This window comes from Lagopus muta, chromosome 2 (assembly GCF_023343835.1).
Source record: "Lagopus muta isolate bLagMut1 chromosome 2, bLagMut1 primary, whole genome shotgun sequence".
NCBI lineage: Eukaryota > Metazoa > Chordata > Aves > Galliformes > Phasianidae > Lagopus > Lagopus muta.
Window position 1 is genome coordinate 61301292 of NC_064434.1, and position 27165 is coordinate 61328456.

A 27165-nucleotide genomic window follows, 5' to 3' on the forward strand; every position below is an offset into this window, starting at 1 on the left:
AAAGATAAAGTGAAGGAATGTGTGCATTTACAGATCTTCTCAGAGTTCAAAAATATGTTCAGATCTTAATTGGCCTTCAGCTTCTATCTTATTCTTAAAACATAAAGCTTCCAACATTGTTTTAATGAAAAAAACATGAAAAAACAGGAAAAAAAAAAAATCAACAATGCCCGCCCTTATAATGCTGAGAGTCTTAGAAAAAAAATGTTGTGATTATTTTCTATTTTACCAATATTAAGAGTTCAGTTGGAATGAATATATAGCAATAACGGTATTAATACTTTGTAAAAGTTGTAATGCTTAGTTAACCCTGTAATGCAAAGCCTTGTTTTCTATGTTGTTGTTTAAGACAAGCAGCAGGTTGTCTTAAAAAAAAATGTAACGTAGCTTGTTTGAGGGAAGTGTGATTGAATGAACTACAAAAGAGTAACAGTTCTGTTAAATAAAACTGACTGACTTGTCTCACTGGAAAGAAAAAGCAGAAGTATGTTCACTGATTATGTTTTGAGTAATAGTTGCTTTAGCTTTTTGCTCACTTATATCCGGTTATGTACTTTGAGAAATGTGGCATTTTTTGCATTGGATAATTATGATGCTTCCTATTTTGAATAGTTTTTACGCCTTAGTGCTGATATTGTAACATTGTAAAGCTTTAAAAGTTTTGGAACTTAGAATATTTTGAAATTGTTTTGTGGAGTGATTCACTATAATTTGTTGTTCTTGATGTCTCCCTTAGAACGACCTGAAACTCCTGTATACTTCACTGGCTGATAGCAAATACTTGGTTCTACAGAAACTGTCAGAGGCAGTTGAGAAACCGGAAACAGAACAAATTCAGGTATTACCAACTATCTTCTATTTGGCAAGATAAGTAAGATGTAAACTTTCTATTTAGAGTATAAATGTATGCTAGAGATGCTTTGTATGGGAAAATGTATGAGTTCACATAACGTATTTGAATATTAGTATTTGCAATAGTTTATTTGTGTGTACGTATATAAATGAAAAGAAACACAATATATATTTCTGTATCCCCAGTTACGCATACATTACTTGAAAGAAAGATAACTTCAATGTAACCAAAGGAGGCCTAAAGTTGTTTTAAAATTATTTGCATTATTAAGAATCAAAGGCATTTTCTTCTCCACTTGTTTATAGTGGTATCTTGACAATAATTCTCTTTATTAGGAATCGCCTGATGAATTATTAGTTAAAAATGTGACAAAATATATTTTTTTTCCCCCTTGTTTCTATTTTGCTAATGAGAGAATTTAATGAAGTATGCTAGGGGCTTTTTCATAGAGGCTTCTCATTACCCAAGAGCTACTGTTGTTTGGTACCAGCAGGTGTCAGGGGAGAAGAGACTTATCCTTCTACTAAACAGGGTTTTAAGTATTTGGGTTTTAAATATTTGGGTTTTAAATATCTGATAATTCAAATTCTGCAGAAAATTTAAGTCTCATGTATAACTTAAAGTGACAAAGTGTCTTTCTTTCCCATTATCTATGTTTAACATTACTGTTAAAAAATACTTCCTATTTTATTAGTATAATTATCAAATAAGAAAATAACAAAACTAGCAAACGTAAATTAATCTCTTTTTTTTTTCTTTTTTTTTCTGATAATCTACTTTGGCTGATAAGACTTGGAAATTTAAAAAGCATTGGATTTTGTTTGTTTGAGATGTGATTGGAAAAATAGAAATAATGCATTTAATCAGCAAAGGAAATTAGGTAAATGAAGCATAAATTTAGTGACTATGTTGTCCATGCTCTTGATGCGAAAGGAGACTAAAGCACTGCACGCTTCACTTGTAAGAGGAAGATGGAAAGATGTTTGTTGATATAAACAGCTGTAAGATGGTAACTTGAACAATGATAACGGCAACTTAAGATTCAAAATAGCTAGATATTCTTGACAATTTGCTACATAGAGGGTAGGGGGTGCATAATGAATCTATGATGAAATATTGGTTAGGCTAATATAGCATAAACATAGTAAACTTGTCTGCATGGCATCACCGGACCCTGAGTGAATCTCTGTACACCTCAAGAGATGTCTCTACTCAAGGGGAGATTCTGGAGTGCAGCCAACTGTTTGCAAGAACTTTCCAAGGGGATTGTAGGCTGCTTACTATTTATGAAATAAGAGGATTGACTCGTAGTCATACAGCTTAGAATTAGTTTTGTCGAACCAGGTGTCTTTTACCAGGTTTCTGAGCATCAGTGTTGAAACTTTGATTGTTATTACTCTCAAGGACAAGGTCTTTTCTACCTCATTGTGTGCACTAGGCCTTGGACATAATAACCAGGCTGGTTGTGGGGGCAAGGACTGCACCACCACAGCTCTGCATTAAATGGAAGTCAGGAGGCCTACACTTATGAATAAACATATAGATAGGTAGCTTCCAAAAAGAGACCTTAACAAGGGTCTAATTTACATTTTTAATTCACATGCATGAATTCAACAGAAACCTCTTAGTTTGAAAAAGCTTGTTTTGCTTGCAGCTTCTATTGAAGAAAAAGAAAATTGAATATATATGTGTAAACACCAATATACGTGCTTTAGCTATAATTTCCCAAGTGCAAAAGGGAATGTACAACTCCTTTTCTTTGACTCTAATTCTTAGCCCTACTCTAGTCCTCTAAAGGAACAGTGCAAAGCTCTTTTGCTGTTCTGCAGGATTCTTGCTGTGATGGTTGTTTGCTTGGTGCTCAGTTGTGAAAGGAAAAAGTACTAATACAAAGAATACTCTATGATGGTGTTAGAATAGTCCTTTTGTGCTTGAGCTATATAATTAATAACAGGAACTTCACAAGATTTTGTATAAAGGAGTGTAAAAGCTAGTGATTGAGAAATAATAATAAAAAGCCACATTGTATTTCACTTAAAAAAGTAACAAGCAAATGGCTTCCCTCCCAACTTAACATTAACACTTTAGAGTATTCTCTGAAATTTCATCAGATTCATCACATGAAGAGGACTGATGAATACTTCAGGCAGAAAACAAAAAAAAATGTTCATGTCTGGCAGCTGCAGTTTCGTAATTAGACATTCAAAATAAATGATGTAATTTTCAAATACAGGTCATAATGCAGGCAGAAGAAAGTTTGAAGGAATTAGATGCTGGAATCAGTGAATTAAAGAAGAGTGTAGATAAGCTACAAATAGACCAGCCTTCTGTACAAGAGCTATCTAAGTTACAGGTAAGGTTCATAAATTCCATCCTAGAGTTGTATGGTGATATGAAGGGTATCATATTGTTGCTCATAAAGTATTTGAGGAAAATGTATTTAAAAACATTTCATATGAATTGATAGCTTTCTGCCTGGTTCCTCTAGATTTTCTACTTCAGCTTTTACAAATTGTCTAACATCTCAATTATCAATAATAATCATAACAATATGCAAAAAAAAAGTGTTTATTTTCTGCTCCTCTGTTAGCAAGGACAAAGTTTATCACATAAAACGTGTATTTTGGTTAAAAGTTGAGGCCTGTTTTCATCACTCTATTGATCTGGTATTAAGCTCTGTCTCACATCAGCCATTTTAAAAATAAAGCTACAGTGAGGGAGAGATGGTGGCAGGTAGGATAAGGTAATAATGGTAAGTGTGACTTGAAACTGGAAATGTTCTGCTTTCACAAAAATGCCCATAGTGCTAAACTAAAAAATTATCTCCTTCATGCACACATGTTTTCAAATATCCCGTCCTACCACTTAAATACAAATTGATGCAGATTTTTTTAAGGCTATTGAATCTCCTTTTTGAGCACTTTCGTGAAGTGGTTTCACTAGGAAAGTGAAAGATGAAGAGGCTGAATTTTACTTTTTATAATGGCATAATAATTTTAAAGCAAAGAGAACATGAAAATGGAATGTAAATATAAGCTAACAAAGCAGTGATCTCAACAAAAAATGAACGATAAAATATTGCATAAAAGGGTTTTTTTTAACCCCCTTTTTTATCCTTTTGTTCCTAGAGCCTCCTGCTTATTTTCCCTGTCATGTTATTTGTAGATACCCCAATCCCTTTACTTCAGTTTTTAAAAAAGCTTTCCCTTTGCTTTTTTACCATTGTGCTTTGCACAGTTCTCTCCTTAAACCTGGGAGAGAGGGCAGCAGCTCCAATGTGGGTATTTTGTTCCAGTACTGTATGGTCTTAGAAATATTTTAATTGATTTTTGTATGCCTTGCCCAAAGTTTTTGCCCAATGTGACTCTTATCTTCACAATCAGACATATGTTCTGAGAATATAGATCTCAAAACCAAAATAGTTAAATAGTCTTGCCTTCAAGTACAGGAAAAAATCTGTATGCTGTTCTCACTTCAGTAGTTGATGTATGCAAGTTGACAAATAGCAACAGGAACTTGTTCTTCCAACTGGCTGATTTTGCATTTGACAGAATAGGCACACTGTGAAAGTATATACTACGCTTTTCTACACTGTACTGTTCTGTTCTGTTACTCTTAGGCTTAGTTTGTTTTTTTTTCTATAGGTAGTATGTACCTTGCTTGCTAAAATTAGTTGCTCCAGCACAGATCTCTTCCTGTGCTGAAGCAGGTGATGAAGACAAGCCTGACTGAAATGCTTGTACTTTGTGTAGCCATGATGGGGTCAGTACAACACACTACATTGTAAGAAGCAGAACATAAACAGCATCTTCAGTTACAGCGCCACACCTGTCTGGTTTTAGAGGATTCTTACTCCTTTGCTCCTTACTCTTTGGGATTCTGCTATCTTTGTTCCCTGCACACACCTGAAAAAGTTCCAGGTGCTGCTTGCTTTTTCTCTCTTTAAATGCTAATTAGTTTACCATTTAAGTTGGTGTATCAGCACTGTCTTTTTTATCTATGAATAGTTATTTCTGTGCTAGCATTGAGAGAAATAGAATACAGTGACAGAGATGTGGCTGCTATGTAGGCAAATAAGGTAATCATTGATGCTTTTTGCCTCCAAGGATATGTATGATGAGGTGATGATGATAATTGGATCCAGACGGAGTAACCTGAACCAGAATCTGGCTCTTAAGAGGCAGTATGAGCGGGCTTTGCAAGACCTGGCTGATCTGGTAGAAACAGGCCAAGAAAAGATGGATGGTGACCAGAAAATGATAGTTGCTTCTAAGGAAGAGGTTCAATCACTACTTAACAAGCATAAGGTAAGAAACTGTGGCTTATTTCACTAATAATGACTGTAAGGCTGTATACAGTAAATTGCTAGTCATTACTTCCTAAATGTTTAGGACCTTTTCTGAATTGTGAGCTAGTGTAAATCAGGATATGTTAAAATTACTCTATTTTAAATTGTAATTAATGAACTGTTCTGACCAAATGACTTTGAAATGCTGTGTTGCCGGTAAATACAATTGGATTATAGTTTCTTCTCCATTTTAAAAACAACTTCCTATTCTTGTGCTATCATGCTACATATCAATTTCATTTCACTCAATATTTTTCCATTGGAAATTTAAGTTTGCTAATAACATCCACAATATATAGTAAGACTATGCACAGCAAGTTCGTGTTTTTTGGTGTGGCAGAATTTTTAAATGGTGTATATCTGATTTAATCTATTTTTGTTTGTAGAATTAGAGTACTGAATTTGCATGTAAAGAGTAACCTCTTTCTTTCCATAAAAAGACAGTTGTCCTGTTTAATTACATGTTGGATTTTGTGAATTGTTATTGGAGGGAAAAGTTTACAATTCTGTATCTGTCTATACTTAATTATAATACTCTTGTCTTAAGTTGTTGTTTTAGTAGTAATAAATTGAAGAAAAATTGAACTTTTCTTCTTTTATTCTCTTTTCCCCTTCTCCATCAGGAATATTTTCAGGGGTTGGAGTCTCACATGATCCTGACAGAGACACTCTTCAGAAAGATGAGTTGTTTTGCCCTTTTGAAGGAAACTCGATCACATTCAGAACTAATGACACAAGCTTCAACTGTATTAAAGCTGGCACATAAACGAGGTGTGGAACTGGAATACATTCTAGAGGTAATAATTCCTTTGATCTTTTTTGTATGTCCATCATAATCTATTACCAGTACATCCTACAGTGGTTTTCTATGCCTGAACTGAATTGATGGATGTCAATCCTACTTGTACATACAAGGAGCTCAGGGGCAGCATGTAATTTTGTATTGAGAACTTCAAGTGACCCAAATTGGGTTCCTTTACATTTGAAAGAATTGCTAAGCTTTATGTGACAAGCATATTCTGACCAAAAGCTATGCTTGATGCAAAGATGGTGTTTTCCTGTAGATTTTTAAGACATTTTTACTGCTGTTTCTGTACATTTGCAGCATTGCAGCTATAGTATTTTAGATTGAGAAAGTAAGTAATATATTTAAAATTAACTCAGGTATAAAAAGTATAGACGCTCAGATATTTTTACCTACAGACTTGGATGCATCTTGACGAAGATTACCAGGAACTTACCAGACAACTGGAGTCTGTCGAAGGTAACATTCCCACTGTTGGTTTGGTAGAAGAGACGGAAGACAAGCTCACAGAACGGATTAAACTTTTTCAGGTACTTTGTAGTCATTTTATATTGAAAAGTTTGATGGAAGGGGACCTTTGTCATGATTCTAGCTGTAGTCCAGTTGGAAGGACAGTTGGAATGGGTCAGATCAGAGAAGACTTTGGTGACCTTCAAGGATGAAGATCCTACAGCCAGGCTGAGGGCCAGTTGCAGTGCTGCACTATTTCCTACTGAAAAAATTTCATATGATGTCCAATTTAAACCTTCCAACTTGTATCTTTGTGACCATTATCTTTTTTATGTTGTGCGACACTACTAAGAAGCATTTATTACCATTGTATTTTTAATGCTACTTTAAATAGTTATTGGCATTTGTTAGACTAGCCTTCAGTCTTCTACTTGCCAACATAAAACAAGCATGCCTCCCCAACTCTCCTTTTAAAGGTGTGCTACAGATCCCTAAATGTCTTAGTAGCTATCCAAAAGACCTGGACCAGTTTCTGCTTTTTGAACTTGGTGAGAGGTGAGGACAAGGCAAAATTGGATACACTAGATATAGTCTTACCAGCACCATATAGATAGGGATAATAAAATAATGCAAGTCTGCTGACCACACACCAACTAATATATGTCAGTGCTGTGGTTAGCCACATTAGTGATGTAATTGTTATGATAGATGCAAGGCTAAATATACCAGCTGTTCCCATTCTAGCCTGTACTTAGAAAGAATGTTATTCTGCGCAAGGTGCAGAATTTCTATTTCATTTTGAACATTCTCTGGTTCCTGCCTTATTGAGATTTCAATTTTATCAAAGAGCCTCTGGACTCTGTCTGCCTTTTTCTGTGAATGTGTCAATTACTCTCTATATATTAGTGCCATCCACTAATTTATCACAAGAATGCTCTCTATTATTATCTAAGATGTTAAAAATGTTTGGACTCCAATATCAACAATCCTTGGAGTACTTTGCTGATTACTGACTGCCAGCCAAACGCTAAGCCTTTAATCGCTACTTTTTGAATCCAGCAGTGTGAGCTGTGCAACATTTCTCCAGCCTTCACTCTCAGCTTCCAGGGGAGGGTGCTGTGGGAGCCAGTATCAAGGCCAAACAGAAATCAGTTTCATCCACAAAGTACTTCTATCAGAGAAGGTAGTCCATTAGCCAGTCCATACAGAGTATTCCTCTTTTTTTGTTCTTGGAAATGGAGTCCACGATCCTTCTAGAGAGCAAGATGAAGCTAGTCAGCCTGCAGTTCATTGAATTATCTTCCTCTTTCTTACCTGCAATAACAACTAGTAGTTTTTAAACTACTACTACAGATTTTTATACCACATCCTGTATTTTTTTTTTAAGTCTGTTCTCAGAATAAGAGTTCTGATCCAGTGCTTTTTTTGTCTTGTAGTATGCAAAGTACTTTGGATGTTCTTGCTTTGTTTTCAGAAAGATGTCTGACATATTTTTTGTGCAAATTTACTTTCCATTCTTTTCTAATCTGAATTTACTATTTTCTGTTTTTTTACCAGACAGCTTTCTGCTTTTTTAATGCTATGAGTAGAACTTAAAGCAATATACTGTGTGGAAGCAGCTATTAACTATTGGCATTGGTTTTGCTTAGATTTAAAATTAATCAGATTGTCTGCTTTATTGGTTTCAGTGAGTTCTAGAGAGGGAAAAAAAATATGATGTGGTAACATTGGACATGCTACAAAATGTAATAGAAGGAAATGGAATACTGAGAAAGCATAGCTGTATAAACTTGCAGAGCTAACTTTCTCTCCTCTGTCATTACAGCATCTGAGATCTAACCTGACTGAATATCAGCCTAAATTATATCAGGTGCTGGATGATGGGAAAAGGCTACTTTTTTCTGTTAGTTGCTCAGATCTTGAAAGTCAGCTGAACCAACTGGGAGAGCACTGGCTAAGTAACACCAGCAAGGTTAACAAGGAACTGCACAGGCTGGAGACAATACTGAAGCACTGGACAAGGTAATCACAAAATCATAGGTGTTGGAAGAGACCTCTGGAGATCAGACAGTCCAACTCCCCTTCTAAAGCAGGTTCTATAAATTAGGTAGCACAGGCAAGTATCCAGACATGTTTTGAATATCTCCAGAGAAGGAGATTGCACAGTGGGCACCTATTCCAGCGCTCTCTCATCCTTAAATGCTGATACAGTGAACAGAATAAGCTTCTTTAATTACACTGTTGAACTCAGTTGTTCTGAACCCAGAACTTTTATATTCCACGTTTAAAGGAAAGTTCTTGGAAATACATGTGATGGTTCAACTAAACTAAAATACTTCTTTTACATACAAGTGCCATCATATTCTCTTATGTACAATAAAATACATACCTGATAAGAATCAGTGGGAAGAAGTGAGAAGGCATATAGATAACTAAATTAGAAGCCCCTTTTCCAGCAGTGAGGGAGGGTGTATTCTTTGCTAAATACCGTGAGTAGCCTCAGCACAATCTGGTATTGCTGTTGCTGGGTTCTTGGAGTTCTGTGTCACTGCATGTTGGGATGGGAACATTTAACTGCCTTTAGCAATGTTCATATTCTACTTCCGAAATGCATTCTCTAAGACATGTAGAAGATTTCTTTATTGTTTTTCATAATGTCTCTGGCTTGTTGTCTTACTAGCCTTTCAAGAAAGATACATAAAATGATTTTATGTGTATAAAGTTTATGTAAATTCATTCTCATTCCAGTGTTTACTTCGCATATGGAATGATGTGGAGATAAGAAAAAAAAAAAAAAAAGAAAAAAAAAAAACACAAAAAAAATCCATTAAATTTCTGATCTGATATAACACACTCTAAAGGTTTTGAAAGGCTGAACCTTCTCGTGGAAAGCAGAAAAGGTGATTGTGTGCTATGGGCTATGGCACTGTTACAGCTCCTCTGAATGGTTTGATGGACTAGTTCATAGTTCTTCATTAGACTTAGTTTTTCCTAAAAGATAAAAAGCAGTCAGTGGTAGGAATCATGGATGTAATTGTTAAAATATGAACAGTGTGGTACCTTACCTTTCTTAAAAATTAAATCATGCTTTTCAGAAATCATGAAATCATGAAATTTGATGAGAAAGAAAAAATCTGTTTTTTAAAAATCTGTTATAGGGTATTTTCTTCTAACACATGGAAGAGACTACTCTATTGGAAGCAAGAAGTTGCAATGAGTGTTTTAGTTTTCTGTAAACATTTTTACAGGTACCAAAGTGAATCAACTGAACTGACACACTGGTTACAATCTGCAAAAGAGCGACTTGAGTTCTGGAGTCAGCAGTCTCTGACAGTTCCTCAGGAACTGGAAACTGTTCGAGACCACCTGAATTCCTTTTTGGTAAGTTATTCATAGGTTTAGGGCACCATTTTTTCCCTCAGATTACAAGTAAACAGCTTAACAATCATATTCCAGAAGAAGAATATGAAAAAAAAAAAAGTATTTTGCTGAGTTTTCCTTCCAAAAGCTGATGTGCTTGCACATTCATAACTGAATTATTTTTATGATTGAAAACAATTTTTTGTATTCACTTTTTATGAAATATAACTGGTGAACGCTAATAGAAAGACAATATTTTTAAAGAAACATGAGGATATTCTTAGTCTTCTGAGATTTAATGCTGAAGTACAGTAGTTGCTTATTTCCACAAAAACTATTCTGCTTATAGGAGTTTTCAAAAGAAGTGGATGCTAAATCGTCACAGAAATCTTCTGTACTGAGCACTGGGAACCAGCTCCTCAGACTGAAGAAGGTAGATACAGCAGCGTTGCGTGCAGGATTGTCCCACATTGACAGTCAGTGGACAGAGCTGCTCTCACAAATCCCAACAGTACAAGAGAAATTGCACCAGGTAAGAAAGAGCAATGGAGGCCTCTAATATTCCAGAAAACTAATATACAGTTGGCTCCTTCTCTGAAAGTTGGTTACTTTCAGATTGTCTTTATCCATTTGAGAAAAGACAGGAACAACATTATCTCCACTTTAGAGTGGAAAAGCCTACACTCGTATCTATAGCCTGTCTACCCATACTGCCTAGCACTAACTGATGCTAAATTGAAACTTTCCCAGTTGCATTTGTTAAATTTTAAGTGACAAGCAGGGAAGATTTTTTAGAAAGATTGGTGTACTGTTTGGAAAAAAAGTGCTGCTCCTCTCAGCTTGTTTTCTTCAGAAGATGTTTTTGTTCAAAACCTAAAGACTGGGTAGTCTGTGGAAGACAAAGTTAAAATGGAATCTTTAGACTTGTATCATGAAGAATGGAAATAAGAAGCCTTTAATAAAACATTTTCTTATAAAGATGCATGAAGCTATGCATTATATCTTTTATTGGAAGCAAGGATAAGAATATGTACTATGGTAATGCAAAGCAAGGAATTACTGTTAATTTTCTTCTCAGCATTTATTTTAATTCTGTTATTTCTACAGCTGCAGATGGACAAAATTCCTTCTCGCCATGCTATCACTGAAGTTATGAGCTGGATTTCCCTGATGGAAAATGTTATTTATAAAGATGAAGAGAGTATAAAAAACATAATAGGGCAAAAAGCCATTCAGGATTATATCCAAAAATACAAGGTATAGCATGGAAATATTATAAATTTTATTTTCAAAGTATGTCTGCTAAACATATATACATATGTGAAGTAGAACTGATTTAAGTAAAAAACAAAAATATATTGTGGAAATGTTAAAATTGTACAATGATTAGAATGGAGTAACTTTTGATATAGTGGAAAAGAAATGAATTAATTTTACTCTGCTGTTTACTTATGGCAGGAATTTATTTTTTAATATGCTTACCTTAATATCCAGGTAATTAAAAACACTGTGCACCTTATTAGATGTAGCTTTTGTCCAAAAACAAAATGCACTTTGCAAATAAGATTTCACAAGTTCCCTGCATAGCCTGTTCTAGAATGGAAAATATGCACTGCTTTACGGGTGAATCAGTTCATCAATATCTGCAATGAAAATGAAAGATGGTGTATCTTGAGCTAACTATTAAGAAAGAGAGCAAATAAAATGTAAGATTTTTCCAGATCAGTAATACTCCTGTAATAGATCTGTACCCAGGAACTCTATTCTCACTGTCAGAACAGTTTTATTCTTTTGAAGAATATGTATTATGATGCATTCCAGATGTTTGTACAAGTTACATGAAACATGGATAACTCACATTAAGACAAGAGTCTTAAAAGATAGCTTTACTTCTTGGTTATTCTTCTCTGTTTATAGGAATACTTTCCATAATACCTATTGGTGGAGTAGAAAAAAAAAACAAACGACTGAGACTAAGTGAAGTGAATAGAACTAATAAAACTAATAAGAACACTTTCTTTCTTTCTTTCTTTCTTTCTTTCTTTCTTTCTTTCTTTCTTTCTTTCTTTCTTTCTTTCTTTCTTTTTCTTTCTTTTTTTTTTTTTTTTTTTTTTTTTTTTTTTTTTTTTTTTGTAAACCTGATCCTTGAGACCACTATCAGTAATTTTGGTGCTGTTTTTTTTTTGTTGGTTTTTTGTTGGTTTTTTGTTGTTGTTGTTTTTGTTTTTGTTTTTTTTTCTCACGTGTTCATTTTCTCTGGGGGAAAACAGGCAATTTCTTTATTCCCAAGGCAGTGTACTGCTATTTTAGTTCTAAATATTTAGAAGAGAAATATCAATGTTTTTAATTACTGTTCAGATGCTAGAAAAAGCTTAAGCAAGATTGTAGTAGGGATGTATTTCTGAATGTTTTTCTCCTGTGTTCTGAAGGATACTAAGAAATGATTACATTTTTTGAAGTATTATTTCCTTCTTTTCTAGGGTTTCAAGATAGATTTAAATTGCAAACAATTGACTGTAGACTTTGTGAACCAATCTGTGCTACAAATTAGCAGCCAAGATGTTGAAAGTAAACGTAGTGACAAAACTGATTTTGCAGAACAGCTCGGAGCAATGAATAGACGTTGGCAGATTCTACAAGGCTTGGTAACAGAAAAGGTAAAGAAAACCTCCAGCTGCTCTGTTGTGAACTTTAAAAATACATGCAAAAATGAAATAGTAATGGCTAGAAGTCTCTGCAGGGCATCTGGTCCAACCTTCTACTCAAATAGAGCTAACTTTACAGTTGGATGAGATTGCACAGGATCTTGCTTTCATGACTTCTGAAAATACACAAGGGTGGATTTTTCACAAACTATCTTGGCTGCTTATTCCTGTACTTAAACATTGTCCCCTATCTCACTGTTCCACTGGGGAACAGGTTTTTGCTGTATGCCCAATCAGAATTTCTGTTAACTTGAGTCTGTTTCTTCTCTTTTCTTTGTGCACCTTGAAGAAGAGTTTAGCTCCATTTCTCCATAATCATAATGAGTAGAAGAGTGAAATGAGACCCTTTCTTAATGTTCTTTTCCCCAGGCTAAATTAAGTGAGTCTGTTCTTTTAAGTAATGTACTCCAGCTCCCTAACTACTTCAGTACCTCTTCACCAATTTGTCAATTGAGAAGGCCCAAAATGGGTTACCAGAGTCAAGAGGAAATAATCTATTTTATTGTCTCGCTGGGTGTGCTCCCCATAGTAGATCCCAGATATAGTTAGCGTTCGTCAGTAATGGTCTACAATGCTGCTTTCTTGCTTGTGTTCAAATTATTGTTCATCGTAGCCCTTGTTAGCAAAGTTGCTTTCTGCCAACCTGCATGTTACCATGTCCAGGATGAAGGACTTTACCATTTACCTTTGCTGAATTTCTTGAGGATTCACAAGCATATTCTTCCATCTTGTTGAACTTTCTCAGTGGCAGCTCTGCTCTGCAACGTATCAATGACTCCTTCTAAATCAGTGTCATCTGTGAACCTGGTGAGAATACAGTTCATCATGTTGTTCAGTTTATCAGTTAAGATGTTAAATAATATCAAATTTAAGAATCACCATGTTGATTTGGCAATGTTATAAGTGGCTGCCAGATAGACCTTGAAAATTTTTACCACTGGCCTTTAAAGCATTGCTAAAGCCAAGCTGAACAGTATCTACTACTCTCCATTTGCTGTTTATGTCATCATAGAAGGCAATCAGTTATTTCTGGCTGAATTTGCTCTCATTGAGACTACAATTATTGCTACTTCATGCAGATGGAAATGATCTATTACAGAATTTGAAGTAGTGCCTTTTTCTATTCACCAGAAACTTCCTCCAGCTGCCATGACCCTTTAAATGTGATAGCAGCCTTACAATGACATTGGCATTCTTGTACACATTCTGTCTAGTTCTGTGGACTGCTATACATACAGCTTATTTAAGTAGCTCTTAACTCATCTCTCCTCTCTCATAGCTAGTACCTCAGTCTGCCTATCCTGGTTATATCAATATTCTGTATCATGACATCATGTTATGCTGTTGGATGCAGAGGCACAGTACACTGCGGAGCTGCAATTCTTGTTTTTTGGCAGTCTCACATGAGTTCTGATTCTCCAAGATGAAGATACACTGAGATGTACTACATTTCCCAAGAGCTTTAATATGATCTCTGATTCTGGAGGATTTTCAGGTTCCATCAATGCAGCGAGCAGCACAGTCATAGCCTTCCTCTCTCTTTCATTTGAATTATGAATTGTAACTCTCTTTCTTATTATTATCTTACATTATTTTACCATTTGTAGTAAATTTCTTCGATCTCCTTATCTTAATTGGGTCGTTTTTTATTCCTTCTCCCCCAGAAGGGGTGAAAGGGGCCCTCTTTCCCTGTTGTACTTGAAACTGCAATGTTTCCAAAGTACCTGGGAGACATGAGAAGGAGATCTTGGCAGTAGAATCAGAATGAAGGAGACACTGTGTGGCTCAGACTATTCTGTGGTTTCCTATTATGTGCTGATGCATTTATAATGATTAATAGAAAGAGTTTTCTCCTTCACTAGCTAGCTTCAGCTAAAATTTTGCTTTCCCAAGACCAGCCCTGTGCAGCCAGGAATCCACTTCCATTCACAGTTCTTTTTTCTTTTTTATATCAGTAAGAAGCTCTCAGTTCTGCTGAAGCCTCCAAACTATGTCACGCTATTTCCTTGTAGCCTAGGATTTATCTTTCTGTGACTTGAGGATGTTGTCTTTGAACATCATCTGTCTTCTCCTTTGCCCTTCTGTACAGCCTCACATGGCATCATGTTTATTGAACAAAACAAACATTACTATACCAAACTATTCTAAGTGATTTTAATCTACTACTTGTTTTCCTTGCTTCACTCTCAATTGTCTTGTCACTATGGTCAGCTAATTAAGATGACTCATTCTCTAGAGCAGTTTGTGTGAATGCTTTTTATGTTAATACTGCCAAGTTCAAACTCTGCTTTTGTTATTTAGCTGTTTTATATTATCTTTCGAAGAAAAATTTGCTATCCAATTTCCACTGAATAACACCTAGATCAGAAAAATCGGAGTGACTTTGAAGTGGCCGGTTGCCAAAGGAAGTAATATAAATTGTCATCTTTATCACATGTATAAGCAAGAAATAAAGAATGTATTTTCACATACTTAGTTATATTTGGGGAGTCTTGTGGTATATACCCTCTGAAAAGCATTCAGTTTCATAAAATATTCTGCCAAAGTGTTAGCTCTTTTCTATGCATCATGATTTTTGAATAAGTTATGCATATAGATTCATTCCTGGATGAAGCAGATTTATTTTTTTTAATTATGAACTCTTTTCAAATAGCAAATTTATTTCAATTTGAATACATATAGTGTTTTTAAATTCTGAAAGTATTACTGAATTCTGAGGAGCAGGTCAGCATTGATTTTTACTGATTTATTTAACTGACCCAGAATTAAAGGTAATTGTATAAGGAAGTATGCACTCATATTTCTTTGCAGATCCAGCTGTTGGAAAGTCTGCAAGAATCCTGGACAGAATATGAAAATAATGTGCAGTGCCTAAAATCTTGGTTTGAAGCCCAAGAGAAGAAGCTGAAAAAACAACAGAGAATTGGAGACCAGGCTTCAGTACAGAATGCTTTGAAAGATTGTCAGGTATAAATCCATCCTAAATAACAATATTCTAATTCCAGTTAGAAACAGGACTTAATAAAACCCTGTGGTATTTGTATACCATTGAAGTCAGTGGCTAAATTTCTCTTTACTTCATTGAGAGAGAGAGATTTCATTTCTAAGGTGCAAAAACTAAGGAAAGGAAGAAAGAGCATTAATGTCTGCCTCAAAGATGTTTAAAAGTCATTACTCTGTTGACACTCAGTATTAAAGTGTGGTCATTTCAGATATGTCAGGCTTATTTGAACTTGAAAGACTGTTAAAGGAAAATGTTCACTTTCTTCTTTGGCCAGTCATTTGGAACTTGATGTAATGAAACACCATGTTTGACTATTCAGAAACTTGTTTTTTCTGCCTCATCACTACCTTTCCTCTCCTGCCCCAATTATTCTATCCTTCTCCCCCTGGTACTCTTATTTCTTCAGGACTACTTAAAAAAAGATGTAAGAGTGTATTTTTCTTTTCAAAATATGTTTGGAATCACACATACTCAACTATTCAGCTATCCAGAAAAGAGAACAATGTTGGACTCATTTTGCTTGCAAAAGAATAAAGAGTAATCTTAAGTAGAGTTGGCAAAGATTGCATGAGGAGAAGCTCAGCTATACAAAATACAGATCAGTTCATAACCATCTCAGTTTTTCATGCAAAATTTATACAAGACTACACGACAGTGAATAAGAATATGCTGTGGACTCTGGACATCTGACTAGGAATGGCACATATTTAAATAATCAGAATGTTGTTCCTGGAGCTGCCAGACCAGGGTTTATTGTAAATTTGCCAGTGTCTTAAGCACATATTTGATTTTGTAAAGACAAATATTTTATTAGGTCAGATATGTTAGAAATTATACTTTTATTTTTTCCAAAGTTCTTAACTCAGATTTTCAAACTGGAGCCAATGCCTACTTTCAGTTAAACTGTCTTTATAATTTCAGCATAGTAAGCACATACAACTGAATCAAGTGTAATTTACTGCAGCCTGCCAGAATTGGCAAGTTATGCTTGCCTGTAGTTCAAAGCTGAATCTAATTTATCACCTCTTTGGTTTCTTTTGGTCAGCAAAGTTAGCAAACATGCTTAGGTAGTCAGATATGAATGGCAGGACTTTGATCGTCAGAGAAACAAATTGTTTTAGAAATAACAGTACTAGACACTCTCAAGTACCCCGTTCAACTAGTACAAAAGCTCCAGCTTATTGATTAACCAATGTTAGTTGCTGCCTAGTGTCATAATAACGAGTGGCACCTTTATTTTTCATCGCAGATCAGAAACAATAATGGATCTTTAATTTTTACATGACTTGAGAATGATTTAGTAGATATCTCTTTTCACAGAGAACCAGAAATATTTGCTGTTATTGATGTTTGAAGCTTTTGTCCATTTTGCCTTCTGAAGTTTGGAATGATTTTGTTTAAATCTAAATTACTCTTATTTCTGTTTGTTGAAAAGTCGAACTTGCTACTAGCAATTGAGAAGTGTTTCATAAAAAAAAATTGCTAGTAATAATTTTTTAAAAGTGTTATTCAAGGCTGTAATCTGGAACAAGATCATTGCCATAAGTTATAAACAAAAATTTGAAATAATACAGAAGAAAACTGCAAGAATAAACATACAGCAAAGGCTCAGTCCTCAGGAAGGGGCTTTGCTGGGAAATGGCAAAAGAATAAAGATTGCACTTCGTGTAGGGAGGCGCAGCAATTTGACATGTTTCACTACGAAGTCATCTTGTCCTTTTCTTTGGATGGTAGAGGTTTTCCAGAACCTTGAGCCAATTTTGGATTAATTGAAAAGTCATCTGTGTTCTGGGACAAACTATGACACAGAATTTTCCCATGTATTCAAACTGCTAACCTATTTTTAATTAAATTTGGACTCTGTCATGAGAGCAGATGGTCACAGCAGAAGTTTAATGTAGAGGACATGCTTTTATTTAAAGACTTGCAACTGTGATTTAAAGGGACCTTAAAACATTCAGTAAAATTGCTAATGAGTTATGATTCTCTTGGGAATAAAAACAAGCAGACAACAAAGCATGTAAGTGTGTCTTTCCTATTTTTAATACTGTACAAACTGAGGAGCATATGATTATCTTTTTTTGTCCCAAGTCACTGTCTACCCAACAATAGGAAAAAAATTTAAAAAAAAAATTCTCAGGTGTCATCTTTTTTTTCTTTTAAGGAATTAGAAGAATCAATAAGAGCAAAGGAAAAAGAATTAGAAAGCATAGAAAAAAGCGGTCTGTCTTTGATACAAAACAAGAAGGAGGAAGCCTCTTCTGCTGTTTTGAATACACTGCAAGAAATCAATCATTCCTGGGCCAGCTTGGATCACATGGTAAAGCAATAATCAAACTTCAGAAATCAGAGCATATAGGAAAGGGATAAGTAGAAGTTGGTGGGTCATGTATTTCTTTTGTGTTGTAGAGGAAGAGATTATAAATCGTGTTTCTGTTTTTATCTGTGCGCAAGCTTGTGCATATATTCCACATAAGATGGATGTAATATTTACTATTTTAGGATATTTTACATTCTTACAATTGAAGCTTTTAGATGCCTCCTACTATTTAGTAGAAAAAGACCAAATGTAAGTAACTTCCATTTCAAGCACAAGTAAGGCAGAGTAAGAAGGAGATCAGTACTAGTTGTCATCATCCAAAGACTGATAACATCAATCCACCTTTCAGGTAGAATGCAACGCATTAAGGTCAGACTGTCTACTGACTTTCCTAGGCTTAATTGCCTACCTTAGAGAGTCAAGAAATTTATCTTGAACCTTTTGAAGCAAGATAAAATGGACTTCATGTATCCTGAGTCCTTGCCATCCTGCTCTTCTGTGACTTGATTCTATAGAACTGAACTTACTGCATAAGAACACAGTGCAAGCCAAACTGGTGACAGTGTAAAATGTTCTCCCTCCAACAGGTTTAAGTTTAGGCATGCAGAACAAGTAGTATCTGAGATCAAAAGAAAGGAAATAATTTAAACAAAAGCAAATAACTTTTATGTTGCTCATTTACCTTATTTTTCCTCCTTCCCTCCTAGGTTAGCCAACTAAAGATACTGTTGCAGTCTGTTCTTGATCAGTGGAGCATTTACAAAGTAACTTATGAAGAACTAAATAGTTACCTGATGGAAGCCAGATATTCTTTGTCCCGCTATTATCTTCTTACTGGTTCTTTGGAAGCTGTGAAAGTCCAAGTTGATAACTTACAGGTAAACTGGAATACACATCCATAAGGATGGATTTGAGGATACACGTTGCCCTCATTTTATGGATGCAGATAAATATGCTTTTTAGTTGATGAATTATGGAAGTGTGTGGATACTAGTACGTTGACAATGTGAGGCATTTAGATGATGCTTTATCTAATGGCCATTGCATTTTTTTTTTCATTTTTCTAAATAAATAAAATAGTGATAGTTGTTTTCCTAGTACACTGGTGATGTTGTTTATATTCTGAGCTATAAGAGTTCCAAATACTGAAACTCCTTTTATAAAATTATGTCAGTGTGGATCAAGTTTAGATAGATCAAGCTTTTGCTTCAAAGAAAGATGTTCTCAGCTTACAAAAATCAAAAGTAATTATGCAAAGATTTCCAGATTTTTAAAGTAACAAGGACTTGCACTGATAATATTTACCAGCAAATTTAAGTTTGCATTATCATTTAAATATTTTGTGTGATTGGAAGATCAAACTTTCTTAACTGAGATATAAAGAACATCTGTTAACACGCTTTATAGCCAATCCTCTATGTTTTCATTTATGTATTTATTTATTGCTTATCAGAGAAGTGTTGGCAAAAAAAAAAAAAAAAGTACAAAAAAATCACTTTTATTTTGAAGATATTGGGTTTATGAATTAAGTCAAAGACCAATAACCATATTTTTGTAATAAACCTTTTTCATTTTTTATTTTTATTTTCATTTGTTTTTAATGCTGTTATTTTTTCATCTAGTTCTAGACAGGAAATGTGATTTAATTTAATATCTTTCATGAGTTTACTTTATTTCTGAAGGAGTTCCATGCACTTATGCAGTCTTTGCAAAAGTATTTGCTTAGCATAATTTCTTTTATAAAACTGTTACTTTTTTAGAATAATTGGGTAAAAAATGTAGTTTTTGCTACACCTGCCTACTGGGTTAGATAGAGCTAGAAACAGTCTTTACATTAAACAACTTTCTAGTTAGGCAAAACACAAGACATCTAGTTTTACGTTCATAATCCGTACGGTGTAATTGATACATAACATTTTAAAGCATTTGTACATCATATAACATTTGAAATACTTCCTGTGATTTTATTTTTCTATATATTTTAGAGCCTACAAGATGAACTGGAAAAACAAGAAAATAGCTTACAGAAATTTGGTTCAATGACCAATCAGCTATTGAAAGAATGTCACCCACCAGTGACTGAAACCCTTACCAACACTTTGAAGGAAGTGAATATGAGGTAGAAAACATACTTTAGTTGAACTGTACATTTTAGATTCATGTACTCAGTTTACTCAATCATTTTTATTTTTATTTGCTATTTTATGTATTTTTATTTTTGTTTCTTGTTGTTGTTCCTTTTGCTAGTGAATAACTGTCTCATTTTGTCACAAATAACTAATGCAAGATTGTTTTCTCTAGCAAAGGACTTGGGCCTTACTGTCTGTAGCTTTGTTCTGTGCACGGCTGCAGTCAAGTCATCAACAAAGATGAATCCCATGCTAGACAATAATGCTGCACTTAAAGTTTTGAAAGTCTGTGACAAGTTTGGTTTGCTGCACGTATCAATTTCTCTAGGATTCAGCTTACAATTTCCAGTTGTAGGAATAGTGCGACAGACTCTTTATAAGATTTAAGTTTTTGCCAGTACTGTGCAAACAGCTTTCCCAACTTTGAATCCAGACTAGAACCAGTCTGAAGATTTACTCAGTGGAGCTACAGAAAATGAATTCCAAGATTAAAAATTCCCAATTTGGGTGGGAAAACTGTCGAGTTTGGGCTTGGGTGTTTGGTTTATTTTGTTGGTTGGTTTTTTTTTTGTTTGTTTGTTTTGTTTTTTGTTTTTTGGTTTTTTTTTTTTGTTTGTTTTGTTTTGGTTTGGTTTGGTTTGGTTTTTTTTTTTGGAAAAACATAATCATGCCTAACTTCCTTTGGTTCATCTGTACTGGAAATAGGAATTGTGAAGAAATGATACTGAAAGATTTAATGGAACCGGTAGTAATGACTGAAAAAAAATAAATAAATAAATAAATCACTTTACTGATCTTTTTATCTACAATTGAAAATACTGTGTTGTCCCTTAGTAATTAAATAATGAGAAAATTTGGCAGAAACATTACATTTGAGAAAGTAACTTTTAAAGAGTGCCATTAGAGCCAGTAATTCAAGGAGGAATTAGAATAGGGGTTTATGAATTTATGTTCTATGTAATCTAGAACAGTTCTATGAGAGTTTGGAAGTAAACTGCTGCAGAATGTATGGTTTCATATTTACACCTGGTTTGGGCCTCTCAGGCTTTGATGGAATCTGGTGCTTGCAGTTCATGGCCAGTCGTGACTGGCTTTCTGTGACAAACCCAACTGTGCCAAGTGAAAATAGCAGGAGATTCACTTCAAAAAGTGCCATCAATCTTTGACCTCAAACGTTAATATGCAGCACCAGACCTAGCATAATATGTCAGAATGTCATATCAACATATTTATTTGATTACTTTTTTGTCCCTGATGTCTGATAATCTGGATCATTACCAAATTTCTGAAAAGCCACAACACTAAGTCAACAGCAGCAAGGAAGTGGGGCAGGTATAAATGGACTACTAGGCTTAGGTTACTTGTCTGATCTCTTGAACAGATGGAATAACCTTATACAAGAGATTGCAGAGCGACTACATTCCAGTAAAGGTCTCCTTCAGCTGTGGCAGAGGTACAAGGACTGTTACCAGCAGTGCTCTTCTACTGTCCATTTACGAGAAGATCAGACCAATGAATTGTTGAAGAGTGCCACTAGTAAAGAAATTGCTGATGATGAAGTAACCACCTGGATTCAAGACTGCAATGTATGTTTACTTAAGCTTTACGCTTTTTCACATCTCTGTGAGCTAAAAGTCAAAACAGTTACTAAACAATGTAGTTGATGTATTGGAAGCTTGCATACAAAGTTATTTCCTTTTGCTGAAGGATCTCATATTTGCAAGAGAGAGTTTTACCTCTACTACCCAAATCTCTATTCCTTGATGCTTTGTTTTTTCAGAATCTTTTTCTGAAGTCATCTCTCTGGAGAAGATGGATAACTTCTGTCACTTATTTAGTCTTAATCCCCACTTACCAAAAGGTTTCTTGATTTAGCTCTCTACCAAATCCACTGAGTTTTTTACTGTAGCCAGAAACATAGAAGCCTTTGTCTGTATTTCCACTAGTCAAGGCTAATCACTTTTTCTGAATGAAAAGAGAGGTGTTTTCTGGATGTCATTTACATTCTTCCTTGATGTTCTTCCATTTTCAAAAATATGTTTAATAGTTTATCTTCTGTCTGTGATTACTTACATTTTGATATGTTTTGGTTAATTTAATTTTAAATTTTTTAAAAATTAAAATTGTATTTGTCTTAGGGTAAGAAAAATAATTGCAAAGAGAAAAATTGACCTGTTAGTGAGTTTTTTTTGAACATTTGCTGCTATAATCTGCCTGACTGGCAATTCTGATAGTTCAGTCTGATATTTACTTTGTCATGATGTCACATTCTTTATCCATTACATTACACAATTTACAAAAGTTAATATTTAATCTTTCCTGGTAATTCATAATAGGATAAAAAGGGAGGCCTACTCAGACCTCAGTTGATCCACAGTGAGAGTTGCCACTGCTTAGGACCAACATATCAGTAAATCTGAAGTATTCTTTTCAACAAGTGTTGCCTCATCAGTAACTCTGGCTTACTCAGTGACAGCTGAACAGTCACTTTTTTCTGTTCCTCTGCACATACATAATTCAAGAATTTTAATTCTGTATATCATTTCCTTTGTTTGCAGAGTACCAGTGGACATTTTTGCATTGAAATACTGTAGTAAATATAAATTCTTTACGCAAAGGTGGTGTTTATTCATTTTGTTTATTCTTTATAACAAGACAGAATAGCATGGGCTGAGTGTCAGGTTAACTATTCATGTCTTTATTCATTGTGTTGCCACAGGACCTTCTTGCTGATATAAAGACAGCACAGGATTCACTGATTGTTCTTCAGGAACTGGGAGAGGAGTTAAAAAGCCGGGTGGAGGCCTCAGCAGCAGCAGCTATACAGTCTGATCAGCTGTCTCTAAACCAGAATCTATTAGCCCTAGAACAAGCTCTATGCAAGCAACAAACTGTACTTCAGGTATGCAGAGAGGGCTTTCAATTTTTGCACCTTTTCATCCTGTTGATCCTGAAAATACCTAGATTACCCAAAGCCACCTGGGAAAAGAGAGTAATGTTACCTGTTCATCTGCATTTTCCAGACTTTCCTAGAAGCCAAAGCAGAAAGTAGAAAATATGCTGAAGTGAAATACAGAGACCTTGTAAGAAGGTCCATGTTTTGGGAAGTGGATAGCAAATCTCACAGGGGAACGCATGTATCTGGAATGCCAAGGCTACATTCTTTGTGAAGACAATAGTAGTGCTAATGTCTGGATTCACTACTACTGCTTTCCCACAGACAGACTCCTCTCTTCCCAGCTTGTTCTTTAGTGTTAAAACAAATGATGGAAGATTCAAAACAAGTGTGTAGCAGTAATTCCTACTAACACTGGTGACCATACTGACACCTATGATTTGTCTCAAAGCCTGTACATTAGATGTTGCTAATTGCTTCTGTCACTAAAGTACAAAGTACTTGGCACTAAAGTACAAAGACGGAGTAGCAGAACGTGTTCATTCAGGGAATTATATGGATGAGAAGGCAATAAGGTAGTAGCTTCTGTTTAGGTGACAGAGGATATGCCAAGAAATTCAGTGTTGTCTAGAATGTGATCATTAATGTAACAAAACAAAACAGAAGGCAGATTTTTTCATTTGAAATTTCAATAACAGAAACTAGTGGTTCTCTTTGTTCACAAAATAAATTGAGGAAGTACTTTTATAAAAGGAAGTTAGAGAAGATTATGTCTTAGAATAAGGAAGTCTTTGTACTGAAATGCTGCCTTTTTGCAATGATCAAAAATCTCATTTTCTCACGTGGTACAGGCATTACAGCAAAGTCTTTATGATAAATTAATAATAATTTATTTTAAAAAAACCACAACATATCTGCAGTCTGTAAGCTGTGCAACAGTTGCAATTGCTCCTAGCCTGTTGTCACCTATATAGCTGTATATATATATAGCTACAAATACATCTCATTATAGCTGTATATCTATAATGAGAATAATCGGGAGCATAACAGCAATCTGGATGATATGTAGCTTAAGTTACTAAATCCTGGGACATTTCTGATTGAAGGCTGGTGTATTGAACTATCAAACGTTTGCTAAGAACCTGCAAGATCTTGAGACCTGGGTAACAGAAGCAGAAGCAAAACTGAAAGGACAGGATCCTGGTCATGCATCTGATCTCTCAGCAATACAGAGCAGGATGGAGGAACTCAAAGTGAGTAACAAATGAGAAATTGTTCTTCTTTTATGTTAGCCTGGTTAATTTACATATAGTATGCACAAATATCATATATACTCTCTATACATATTAAGGAACTGTTACTCATGCAAAGTAAGACTGAGGAATTTGAAGTTTGATGGCAGCCAGGAAGTGACTGTTGCAATGTCTCTGGACAAAGAAGAAAAGGAAAAGCAGACTCTTTAGATAAAAATGAATATCAAATCAAAAATGGGAGTGGAAGTATTAGTATTTGGGGGTGGGGTGGGGGGGATGTTCCATTATTTTATTCTTTTCTCAACTTATTTTGAATGTACAAAGTTCCTTACTCATTAATATTTGTATTCTATTCAAGAACCAACTCATCTATTCCTTTTTGGTATCTTGTTAGACTGAACTATGATGAATACTGTGTACAATGAAATATATATCTCTAAGCTCTTAATCTCTGTGTTTTGGCCTTTTTTTTTTTTTTTTTTTTTTTTTTTCTTTTAGAGGCTCTGAGAGGAAGTTGATAGCTTTTGCCATCTAGGCTGATATTTTTTCATTTTAATCTTCAATTAACATTTCTTTTACAGTTAACTAAATATACATGTTATTCCACTTTTGGTATGCTAATAAATGTACATTTTCCTAAATTAACGATCTGGATATTTCTGTACAGTAAAACATTATTTATTTATTTATTGAAAGGGTGAATAAATTCAATGTGGATTTGCTAGCCTAGCATTCAGGTTAAGAAACAAGGATAAAAGCTTGCTTCAGGCACTGTTCTACTTTTGCATTTGTGAGACATGTATTTTGAGTTTAGCAATATATGCAAGCAAAATTTGAGTTTACTTCTCATTTCCTATTTAAGCATTATCTTAATTCTTCTGGCCTGAGACTAAAGAGGCAGAAAACTGGAAATGAATTTTTTCCCTGGCATAGGAGTTACTTTGCTGCCTAATGGCAACCAAGGCCATTCCAAATTTATTTGAGTGCTAGCTCAGTCTATAGTAGTATAGTAGTGTAATTATCAAATCTCCTTGTTGTCTCTTTTATTGCTTGTTGCAGAGTCAGATGTTGAAGTTCAGCAGCATGACCCCAGATTTGGACCGTCTTAATGAGCTGGGTTACAGGCTTCCTCTGAATGATAAAGAAATCAAAAGAATCCAGAACCTGAACAGGCAGTGGTCTCTGATCTCGTCTCAGGCTACAGAGAGATTCAGGTGGGAATAGCTATAGATTGTTGTATAGCTTTTTCTTAAATTATAATAGCTAAAAAGTATACTTTTTAATTAAACAATCCTCCTCTTCTGGTATACTTAAGAGAAAAGAATGAAGCTAGTGAGTTGTGATTTTGCCACAAATCAGAATTTGACATAAGGAGGAAGAATTTATATATATGTATATATATGTTTAGTGTTACCTAAATAAATAAATCATGCAACTGGCTGTGAAAAAGCAGCACTGTTTTCACTGCTTGAAAATTCATTGCAAGACTCAGTTCTGTGTGTGAGAACAGGAGACCTCACCTGGATTCATCTTTCTTTTTTCCAGTAAGCTGCAGTCTTTCTTGCTACAGCAGCAGACATTCTTGGAGAAATGTGAAACTTGGATGGATTTATTAGTTCAGACTGAACAGAAGCTGGCAGCAGAGATTTCAGGAAACTACCAGAGTCTTTTAGAGCAACAGAGAGCACATGAGGCAAGTCACTGTGTGTATTTATGCATTATTACAACCATGTAGAGTACATCAATATTCAATTTATACATAACTGGAACTCGCATTCTTTTGTGGAGTAGTATAATAGTAGGTTTTGAATTACGTTCCTATCATCTTTTGAATATATCTTCATTTAAAAACAACAGCATGCAAATATATCAGTGTTAGCCAGTTAGGAGGAGGGCTTGGTTTTCTGTCTGCCTTTTTTATACAATATATTGCTGTTTCTCTAAATGCTTGTTCTCTGTACGTGGTGTGCTTCAGGTTGATTTGCACGAGAGGAATCAATGCTTTATTGGTCTTCTCATAAGATATAACTATCCTCACACGTTTTGCCCCTTTGCCTTCAGTCCTACTTGGATATTTCTGTTCTTTCGTTTTATTCTGGTTTTGTTAATTTGCCATTAAATTACCAACATACGCAGCATCTGAAAAACATGTTAAAGGAAGACTTTTCTGTCAAAAACTGAGATATATAACTCATCATGCTGCCTCCATTTGTGTTCCTTTTGGAAGCAGTTCCTGGTTTTCTTGGAGCAAATTGATTTGATCTTTCCTCTGTGCTGGAGTCGTTTGCAGACTTTTTACGAGAGATTAAGAACTAGCTTAGCTTTTGCTGCAGAGAAAAAAGAAGGATGCCTAGCAGATTCTTTGGTGATGTCGAGCAGTGCACATTTTTTCTCCACATTGTTACTGCCAGGAATCTTGGTGAACATTAAGTAAGACAAATCAATTTTCATACCAAAGTTCCCATGTGGCAAACAATATTTCATTTCCCACATTTTTTTCAGCTGAAATACCAAGATACTCAGGAAAGATCACAGAGGAGTCATGTCCTTTTGCCCCTTGTCTTATATCTGACAGTGTTTGGATGGGTGTTTGATAGCAGAAATTACTTTACAATCTTTTTTTGCTTACTTCATTATACATTTGCTTTAGCATTTAACCGCATTTGCTTTTGCAAATCTTATCTATTTCATTTCATCTCAGTGCCACCAGCATTAACTGGACAGTGAATCTTTGTAATTTGTGATGTCTCTCTTTTTGAGATTTAAATGTTCAGAAATTGATTATTTACTACTGTTGTTATCTTCAATCACAGCTATAATTCTTGAAAGGAGTTAGCAAGGATCTTTTTGCATGCAGTTGCACATACTTTGAGATCTTATACTAATTCCCTGTTAAAACCTGGTTCTGCTTCAGCTAGTGTTATTCAGGCAGTCTGAAAAAGCTTTACTTCTTTCAGCTATGTAGAGTCACTTTTCAAAATGTAGAGAAGGAATATCCATTTCGCTAAATGCTGCATTTCATCAACAAAAAATGTTGAAAAA

At 34.8% G+C, this 27165-nt stretch overlaps 1 protein-coding gene across 17 annotated transcripts in view; it reads left to right on the top strand.

The window, feature by feature from the left end:
- SYNE1 (spectrin repeat containing nuclear envelope protein 1) overlaps positions 1-27165 on the top strand; it is a 286028-nt gene that overhangs the window by 211539 nt on the left and 47324 nt on the right. For all 17 annotated transcript variants that reach the window (XM_048936121.1, XM_048936120.1, XM_048936124.1 and 14 more), the window contains 19 exons: positions 737-838; positions 3087-3206; positions 4960-5160; positions 5825-5998; positions 6405-6536; positions 8282-8478; positions 9705-9837; positions 10166-10348; positions 10924-11073; positions 12297-12473; positions 15333-15488; positions 17690-17845; positions 18553-18723; positions 19831-19964; positions 21356-21560; positions 22694-22876; positions 23977-24123; positions 25183-25337; positions 25669-25816. In XM_048936121.1, the coding sequence (XP_048792078.1) occupies positions 737-838; positions 3087-3206; positions 4960-5160; positions 5825-5998; positions 6405-6536; positions 8282-8478; positions 9705-9837; positions 10166-10348; positions 10924-11073; positions 12297-12473; positions 15333-15488; positions 17690-17845; positions 18553-18723; positions 19831-19964; positions 21356-21560; positions 22694-22876; positions 23977-24123; positions 25183-25337; positions 25669-25816 (3024 nt within the window). The remainder of the gene's footprint in view (positions 1-736; positions 839-3086; positions 3207-4959; positions 5161-5824; positions 5999-6404; positions 6537-8281; positions 8479-9704; positions 9838-10165; positions 10349-10923; positions 11074-12296; positions 12474-15332; positions 15489-17689; positions 17846-18552; positions 18724-19830; positions 19965-21355; positions 21561-22693; positions 22877-23976; positions 24124-25182; positions 25338-25668; positions 25817-27165) is intronic.